Source organism: Embiotoca jacksoni, unplaced genomic scaffold, assembly GCF_022577435.1.
Source record: "Embiotoca jacksoni isolate LCO1_2020_lvr unplaced genomic scaffold, fEmbJac1.0.p SCAF_58, whole genome shotgun sequence".
In the NCBI taxonomy this organism is placed as follows: Eukaryota; Metazoa; Chordata; class Actinopteri; family Embiotocidae; genus Embiotoca; species Embiotoca jacksoni.
The window spans coordinates 15,001-24,964 of NW_027185412.1; the positions used below are offsets into that span (position 1 = coordinate 15,001).

At 43.4% G+C, this 9,964-nt stretch overlaps 1 protein-coding gene across 1 annotated transcript in view; it reads left to right on the forward strand.

Moving 5' to 3' along the window:
* Positions 1–2,882, forward strand: part of dlc (deltaC) — a 17,881-nt gene extending 14,999 nt beyond the window's left edge. The window contains 1 exon segment of the mRNA XM_069173058.1: positions 1,295–2,882. Coding sequence (XP_069029159.1) covers positions 1,295–1,300 — 6 coding nt within the window. The 3' untranslated portion in view covers positions 1,301–2,882.
* Positions 2,883–9,964: the final 7,082 nt, after the last annotated feature.

Consider the following 9,964-nt stretch of genomic DNA (forward strand, 5'->3'; position numbering starts at 1 on the left):
CAGCATTTCAAGAATGAACAACTCATCAATCAATGAATACGTTTCGAAGTGTTTAAAAAGTCACTTTCTCCTCGCTAAAACGTCCAAAACCAACTCTGCCTTTTTTTAAAAATATATATATATCTATTTCGTTAAGTAGAGTACCTAAATTATCCTGAATGTTTCCAACAATGTGGCATCACATCCACGTTACCGCCTCTAAATGATGTCATTTCCGGGGAAACAAACTCCTCCCCCAGCTACGACGGTGTCGGCCAGCACTAATTCACTGAACCTCGTCTCCAACACGACAGATAAATTACATTGATCACATTGAAGCAACCAAACATGAGACGCCGTCGCTAACTGCTCAGCTAAAGATCTTTTTTTTAACGGCAGCGGTGGGAGACAACAAATCACACGAAGCCACGCTACTTTCCTCTTTGCTCTATTTTAACAACCTAAAGGTGCAACGTGTTAAAATCCACTTCAGATGGTTTAACGGCAGATAACCTGAGTTCAAAGTGGTTTGAAGAGGACGCACCGACTCTAAATTAATCTGAGGTGTGTTTTGGGGCGTGAAAGTGAAACCAACCAATGAGAGCGCGTCTCCCTTTCAGGACCAGGTGTGTGTTTGCACTTTGGTGGGTTTCTATCGTAACTGTTGATTTGCCGAAGTAGAAAGAAAGAACTCCTCTCTGCTCGCGTCCAGATGGATGAACACAATAATAATCTTTCACCTTGTATTTGTTTGCATGTTTATGTTGCTGCTACATGTCTCCTGTCTGTATGCTTTTTTTGTGTGGACCTGCCAATGAGCCCTTAAAAAACAAACAGTAAAAACCTGCAGCGCTGACTTCAGACCAGGTTTTTCGTTGGTCTGTCAAGTTTCAGCCGCATCAAGACATCAACGACGCTCCTGAACACTCGACATGGCCGCCGGACGAGGAAATGACGAGTGTGTCGGTCTGAAACTAACAAAGACGCTTGTTTTGTGTTGGTTTCCAGATAATAAATCCCTACAACTTTTGAAGTCAGAACATTTGCAGCTATTGATCTAATAATCCAATGCTTCATCAAAACTCACCTGCTTCTCGCATCTAACTTCATTTCATTTGTGCTGTTTTTTTGGATCCATTTTAGTTTAACGTTTTGATTTTGTCATTTTAAAAAACACATTTTCTATTCTATATTTTTAACTATGATTCTAATTTATTATCCTATTTAATGAGTGATGTCTTGTTTTTATATTTGACTTAGAAGAAGTAATCCCATACGCCGATGACTAACCGCCGTTCCTCCGTCTCGTCCTCAGGTATAACCTCCACTTTTCAGACCGCCGGCGGAGGAACTTTTACGCTGAAGGCCTGAAACCTTTCCTGTCCAGGACAGTCCACCCAGAGGATCTATTCCACACACCGTTTTTTATTTAATATTTATTACTGCTGCTCAACGGAAAGAAACAAAAAGAAATGACTTGTTTTTTTAATCCTGCTTCCATACTGACAACGTTTGGATGACAATGAGGAGAGAAAAGAGGAAAGACTGAATGTCCGGCATCATTTGCACTATTCATCTTTTTTTTATATACTTTAAATCTTAATATAATTTTCTGTATCTGTTCTATCTTAAATTTTCTGTGGATCAAACACGAGCGAAGGACGTGAATCGTCCACCAATCGGAAAGACAGGTGCCTTAGCTCGTCTCCCTCGTCGTGTCAATCAAATCGTCGGCGGACTAACCATTTTATTTGAGGTCAAACAACCCGAACGTTTCCGCAAATAATTTGTCTAAAAGCTGAGCTGGATAGTTTGTGAGAGACTTTCTGTCTTCACGTCGTCCATTTTATTTTGTATTTTTGCTTTTCCTTGGAAAGTGAAGAAGATCCGCTTTACAATCACCGTCCGAACCTGCAAACTCTGAAGTGCCTCTTCTTATAAAACAAATAGCAAAAGGACGTAAAGCAGCATTCAGAAGAAGAAGAATCTGTTTCTCCTGAGATGTTTTTTTGTTTATTTAATTCGTGCTCAAATCCTGAATTACAGAAATCCCCTTCAGATCAGAGCCTTTCGTACGTTTCCTCCTGTCCGGTCCCGGATTTTAATCCCAGTCTAAACGAGAAATCAGGTGAATCAGGAAAAGTTTGGACCTCGAACAATCAGCTGTTTCCTACGTTTTTACCTCCTGAACAGATAATCTACAAAGTGTTGACAATTTTAAGATGTAAAATAAGTGTCCGAGTCCAGCTGAGCTGGATTCATCGTGCAAATCAGTTTTGTTTTTTTCCGTTTATCCTCGTGTGACTCAAACTGCCTTTTCTCTCTGCAGTCGTAGACATCAATCTTAATGTCTCGCTCTGTTGCTGCCTTCATCAACCGCTGACGTCACAGCAAGTAAACAGGAAAACAAGAAAAAACCATAAAAAAACACCCATCGCTGTCGTTAGTTTGAGTCTGAACAGCAGCTGCGGGTGTTCCTCTTTTATATTTAAATTTAAACCAGTAAAGGACTCCAAACGGAGTTTTTATTCCTACGTTTTTTTGTAATTTCTTTTATAACTCATCCATTTGATACCAAAAATATGTGTCGTTCCAACATGTACTATCTTCGTTAATTTAAGAAAACAATGCAATTTGTACATATCCTGCCGAAGATAGGTTTCCTATTTAATTTTTCCCTTTGTAAATAATTTTGTATTTATGAAAAGAGAATTGTACATATGTCTATGTTAATGTGCCTCAAGTCAGAATCAAGAAATATATATTTTTCATAAATAAATTAGAAAAATAACATGAATTCTATTTTTGCTGCGTTGTTTTTCCTTCCTCTGTTCTTTTCTAATATTTCCCCGCCCCTTTTTGTTCATGACTCTACCAATCAAAATAAATCTCTAAATAATCAATACTTTTGGTTTTTACGATAAACTGTTATTGGTAAACAATGTGTGACGATCAGAAAGAGTGAAGCAGCGACTGGCAGCTGGAGGATGATCAGCACCTGCTGGTAAGCTCTTTGGTCACGGTGTGTGTGTGTGTGTGTGTGTGTGTGTGTGTGTGTGTGTGTGTGTGTGTGTGTTCAGACAGTAACACACACAATGCGGAGGCTGATTACCATCGCTGCACTTCATCAGATTAATCCGACGTTTGTGTCTGCGATAACGCCGGAATAAATAATACGTCACACGATGACTCGATGACGACGCTTCGTCAGAGCACCGAGGGTTTTCTTTAAGGACGCCGCAAGTACTTGTTTCCGATCGGCCAGCTCATAATCAGATTTATTTGCCAGTTAATTTGATCTCATTCTTCAACATATGTGAAAACACTCGGGAAAAAAGAAAATGGAATTAGATTTTTTTTTTTTTTTTTTTTTTTGGGGGGGGGGGGGGGGGGTTTCTGATATAAAGAGAAAAAAAAAATCCAAAATTCAAATGTGCATTTTCTTGGCGGAATATTTTCAGCTGCGGAATAATCTGTGTTTCAATGTTAGAGAGTATTTTGTGGTAGCCTGGTGTTGCCGGACCCAAATTCCCTGTGTGAATATCTGCGTCTGTCCACAAAAAAGTGGATGTCGCGTCAAGGTCTGTAAAATGGTTCCGATCCAGAAGAGTCTTCAGCTGCAATACCAGCGAGTGCCACTAGAGGTCGGCTCCAAAAAGCCTCCGGCTCCATAGACTCCCATTCAACTTCTCTCATCAAATCCAAAGTGAATAAAATGTGTCCATCAGTTATCTCGGTGTTGTTAGCTAAAGTCACTCCTTCTTATTAGTTTTCTGGAGGTCCATCTGAAAATAATCCCTCATTCATTAGAAAAGAAGATTCAAGAAGACCTGTTTTTGGGGGCGTGTCTGTTTGATTGACAGGCCTGTGGTGCAGTCAGGTTACAGCTATCGGTGGGCGGGACGTAGTATCGTCAGGTTTCCGATCAGATCGATCAGATCCACCGCTGGCTCCTCCCCCAGCTCGTCCAAATATGGTCACTTCCTGCTCCAAACCGCTCAGAACTAGCAAAGATGGTGACGGACAGAATCTGAACTGGAGGATTCATAACGTTCACAAACCAACGATGACATCACCGCTGGTTGATGACATCACTGATGGTTGCTGCTTGGTGTTCCTACAGTTGGGCTTTAAGCTCTCCCAAAACACAGATGACCTACACTCCACACTGAGCTTGAATGCCTCCTTTGTGATGTTCACTGCTGCAGCGATGATTTAGATAATCAGATTATATTCATGTCGAGGTCAGCGCGAGGTAAAACCCCGGTTCATGTTGGCGCCAGCCTGGCGATCAGTAACGGACTAACGGTGAGCACAATGTGACCTTTGACCTTTCCTCAGCTCGCGCTGAGTTCAATGGCATTCGTTTCCACCAGGTGACACTCGGCAGAGTTCACAGTTCAACCCGAGAACAGGTGTGTGTTTCAGAGACAGAGGCAGCCAGGTGAGCCGGAGTCCCAAGTCCTCCCCACTCTCCTGCTGTCTGTGTGTGTGTGTGTGTGTGTGTGTGTGTGTGTGTGTGTGGCCGTTTGACACGTGGCAGCAGTTACTCATTAACCAGGAGACGCTGTATTAATTAACCGCTCGATGAAACTGTAAACTGAGAGAGGGGAAAGTAAAAGAAAAAGAAGGGAAAGTAGGAGACATTTGGAGGCGGAGCTAAAGGAAGTAAATTGTTCATATGAGCTCTTTCACCGAGTTCAACCCTCCTGTAATGTTTCAGGTCCAACTGAGAGTTTAAAGATACAGGAAAAAATACTTTTGATCGTTTCTGGATCATGAAACTGTCTGCTGGGTTTAATCAGTGTGAATGTTCCTGCTGCATGTTTATGTCACGCATGCTGTGAGAAAGGAAATGTTTTTAGCACAGATGTTAACTGTTAACAATCATCAACCATCAGTGATGTCATCGTTGGTTTGTGAACGTTATGAATCCTCCAGTTCAGATTCTGTCCGTCACCATCTTTGATAGTTCGGAGCGGTTTGGAGCAGGAAGTGACCATATTTGGACGAGCTGGGGGAGGAGCCAGCGGTGGATCTGACCGATCTGATCGGAAACTTGACGATACTACGTCCCGCCCACCGATAGCTGTAACCTGACTGCACCACAGGCCTGTCAATCAAACAGACACGCCCCCAAAAACAGGTCTTCTTGAATCTTCTTTTCTAATGAATGAGGGATTATTTTCAGATGGACCTCCAGAAAACTAAGAAGAAGGAGTGACTTTAGCTAACAACACCGAGATAACTGATGGACACATTTTATTCACTTTGGATTTGATGAGAGAAGTTGAATGGGAGTCTATGGAGCCGGAGGCTTTTTGGAGCCGACCTCTAGTGGCACTCGCTGGTATTGCAACGAACCGAGCTGTTTAGTGTTTCTATGTGCTGTATTTATTCAGTTGGAGACGAGAAATCATCTCTGTTGCTAGGGTGGTTGCTAAGGGTCGGCCTACTTCCTGGAGTAGTAAACATCGCTTATAACAGTCTTCTGACACAACTGGTTTATACTGTTTTATATTTTGAGAGTGAATCCCCCACAATATAAAGACATTTAGATCCCGTTTTATTTTAGTTGGTAACTTATTGTATATTACATTCGAGGGTGCTTTAACGTCATCGTTGACACACCATACACACATTACAGCTTAATTCTCTCTTTCAGCTCCGTGTTTGGTCTCCACCTCCTCCTGAGAGAAATATCCGAGTGTTCAGCAGCTCATCAGCGCTCCTCCATGTTTACCTGCTGATGTCTGATGTTCAGTGTTTCTCTGGAAACAGTTACGGCCATAAATCCTGCCGACAGCGAGCGATGAACCAAAACAATATTTTATGGAGTGAAGGCGCTTTTTAAATTTTTTTTATTGGATAATACTGACTACAGCTGCTTTAAATTCAACCCAATCGGATTTCCTGATACTAAAATGATTGTAAAAAAATAAAACGCGCGACCCTGAAGAGTCGAAGGACGTTTAACGGAGAGACGGAAGAAAGAAAGGCGAGCGAGAGAAAGTGAAGAACACACACAGATGAAACACACACCTGTCATCACTCCATCACCGCCTCCGACCTCTGACCTCTCCTCCTCCCTCTCTTTCCCAGCCTGTTTTGGATACACACACTCTGTCTGCTCTCAATCCTGCGTGACACCGAGGTGTGTGTGTGTGTGTGTGTGTGTGTGTGTGTGTGTGTGTGTGTGTGTGTGTGTGTGTGTGTGTGTGTGTGTAAGGAGGAACAGGAACAGGAAGGATAAAGACGAGGACATGAATCAAGTTTCTTCTCTCGCCTTCCTGCTCGTCCTGTACCTCTGCTTCGTCACACACACACACACACACACACACACACACACACACACACACACACACACACACACAGACCCTGGGAACCACAGTTCATGGTGGACAAAATAATGGAAACACCTAACAGCACATGAACATCAGGTTTCTTTTGTTTGTTTCTTCCACATCAGATGTGTTTGTATCAGAAAGAGCAGCTGTGTTAACAGTAGAAGCAGAAATGATATTATATTATTAAACTATAAACCTCTTTAATGACTTAACTTTGGACAATATCTCCCATTAATTACGAATTAAAGCGGCTGAAATTGATATTTCTGAAGCATTTCAAGGGTCTCCGTTGACCATTTCCAGAGTTTGACCAGAAAATCTGATGTTTTCTGGACCACTGCTTTAAAAACAGCCAAGATTCTGTTGTGGAAATCACGGCATGGGCTCAGGAACACTTATTTGGACCTCTGTATGATGAATTAAAGTAATCTCGTTCTGTGTTGGGACATCTCACCGCCCAGTGGGAGAGCTCCACGATGGAGCAACAAACCCCCCCGTAATCAGCTGCTGTGACCCTGGAAGGTCAGAGGTCACCCAGGGAGGAAGTGAAAGATCCAAAACACACACAGAGACAGACGGTGAGCCGTGTGTGTGTGTGTGTGTGTGTGTGTGTGTGTGTGTGTGTGTGTGTGTGTGTGTGTGTGTGTGTGTGTGTGTGTGTGTGTGTGTGTGTGTCTGAGGTCAGGAAGGTGATGAGAAAAGGAATGTGAGGTTTTCTTCTCCACAGGTACCAACAAGAACTCAGCTAAAAGAAAAACATCATCACCGACCTAAAATGAACTTTTATTGACAGATCCGTTTGTAAATGGAGTGTGAGGAGTGTATGAGTGTCTGAAGAGTGTGTGTGAGAGTGTGAGGAGTGTGTGAGAGTGTGTGAGAGTGTGTATGAGAGTGTGAGGAGTGTGTGAGAGTGTGTGAGAGTGTGTGAGAGTGTGTGAGGAGTGTATGAGTGTCTGAAGAGTGTGTGAGAGTGTGTGAGGAGTGTATGAGTGTCTGAAGAGTGTGTGAGAGTGTGTGAGGAGTGTATGAGTGTCTGAAGAGTGTGTGAGAGTGTGTGAGGAGTGTATGAGTGTCTGAAGAGTGTGTGAGAGTGTGTGAGAGTGTGTGAGAGTGTGTGAGAGTGTGTGAGAGTGTGTGGACTGTGTGAGTGTGTGAGTGTGTGAGAGTGTGTATGAGAGTGTGAGGAGTGTGTGAGAGTGTGTGAGAGTGTGTGAGAGTGTGTGGACTGTGTGAGTGTGTGAGTGTGTGAGAGTGTGTATGAGAGTGTGAGGAGTGTGTGAGAGTGTGTGAGAGTGTGTGAGAGTGTGTGGAGTGTGTGAGAGTGTGTGAGAGTGTGTGAGAGTGTGAGGAGTGTGTGAGAGTGTGTGAGAGTGTGTGAGAGTGTGTGAGAGTGTGAGGAGTGTGTGAGAGTGTGTGAGAGTGTGTGAGAGTGTGTGGACTGTGTGAGTGTGTGAGTGTGTGAGAGTGTGTGAGAGTGTGTGGAGTGTGTGAGAGTGTGTGAGAGTGTGTATGAGAGTGTGAGGAGTGTGTGAGAGTGTGTGAGAGTGTGTGAGAGTGTGTGGACTGTGTGAGTGTGTGAGTGTGTGAGAGTGTGTGAGAGTGTGTGGAGTGTGTGAGAGAGTGTATGAGAGTGTGTATGAGAGTGTGAGGAGTGTGTGAGAGTGTGTGAGAGTGTGAGGAGTGTGTGAGAGTGTGTGAGAGTGTGTGAGAGTGTGTATGAGAGTGTGAGGAGTGTGTGAGAGTGTGTGAGAGTGTGAGGAGTGTGTGAGAGTGTGTGAGTGTGTGAGAGTGTGTGAGAGTGTGTGAGAGTGTGTGAGAGTGTGTGAGAGTGTGTGTGAGTGTGAGGAGTGTGTGAGAGTGTGTGAGAGTGTGTGAGAGTGTGTGAGAGTGTGTATGAGAGTGTGTATGAGAATGTGAGGAGTGTGTGAGAGTGTGTGAGAGTGTGTGAGAGTGTGTATGAGAGTGTGAGGAGTGTGTGAGAGTGTGTGAGAGTGTGAGGAGTGTGTGAGAGTGTGTGAGTGTGTGAGAGTGTGTGAGAGTGTGTGAGAGTGTGTGAGAGTGTGTGAGAGTGTGTGTGAGTGTGAGGAGTGTGTGAGAGTGTGTGAGAGTGTGTGAGAGTGTGTGAGAGTGTGTGTGAGTGTGAGGAGTGTGTGAGAGTGTGTGAGAGTGTGTGTGAGTGTGAGGAGTGTGTGAGAGTGTGTGAGAGTGTGTGAGAGTGTGTGAGAGTGTGTATGAGAGTGTGTATGAGAATGTGAGGAGTGTGTGAGAGCTCCTTTAAGAAATAGAAACACCTTCATCTCCATCTCTCTTTATTTCTACCCTCCTCCTCCTCCTCCCTACATCCGTCTAACACTCGACCTTTGACCCTGCCCATCGTGGGAACGTCGTCAGGAGGATGAGTCGGCGTGACGATTGGGAGGACATTACCACGGCGATGATGAGTCTAACAGACCTCCGCCCCCAACACCTGTCTGACCCCCCTCCAACACACAACACAGAGGCAAGACACACACACACACACACACACACACACACACACACACACACACACACACACACACACACACACACACACACACACACACACGAGAGCAATGATGTTGTTTCCTGAACTTTTCACAATAAAATCCTTCAGATCAGAACCCTTTTTTTATATTTACATTCATCCTTAATGGACCCTTGCACTCGAATCATCTATTTTAACGCGGAACAGTTCGGTTTAATCTGGTTTGCGTTACTTAAAGCGTCCACACACACACATCCTCAGATTTTTGATTTGATTTTGATTTTATACACTTTATTAATCCCCGAGGGGAAATTTCATCAGATATGTGTGTGTGTGTGTGTGTGTGTGTGTGTGTGACACCAGCCTTCATATGGAGTTAATTGAAAAGAGTTTTAACGACCCAAAAACATGTGCTTCCTTCATGAAACATTTGTTTTTAGTGTCCGTAATCTTCGCCCTGATTATCAACACCGACATTTTTTCTTCACACGATGTTTAAAAAAAGACTGCAGGAAATGAGGTGAGAGGAGGCGGTCACGCTTAGACATCAGGTTAAATGAAATATTATGATGCCTTTATATAATAATTGCATTTTTTTTTTAAATATAAAACTGTAGATGAAGAATTGCTCCTGATTTCTAAAGATCTTTTTTTTTTCTTTTTTTTTGACTCTCACGTCTCACCGACTGTAACTGGACTCCGTCACTCGGTCGGGAGATGACGAGAAAAAAAATTTACAACCTGCAATCAATCACAGAGTGTGGGAACTGTTGGAGAGACGGAGGAGAGGGGCGAGGAGGCACCGTCGGACCTGCAGCGTTCATGAAGTTCTGGTAAACTCACTGTAAACACACAAATGACGGGTTTTTAACTCAGGAAGAGAAACTGCGCTGTCGGAAACCTCGTGACAAAACAAAACATGCAGTCGTCGCTGCGCCAAGAGAGGAAAAACTATCACCGAATAATGTTTCATCTGCAGAATTAAAGGACACTGCTGCGACACAGACGAACATAACGAAGCTTAAGAGACTAAAACTCATCAAAACACAAAGTTAATACCCGCATCTTAAAGTTCAGCTCTCTTTAAGTCGCTCTTACAATAAACAATTAAAAAAGAAAAGTAGATGTTTTC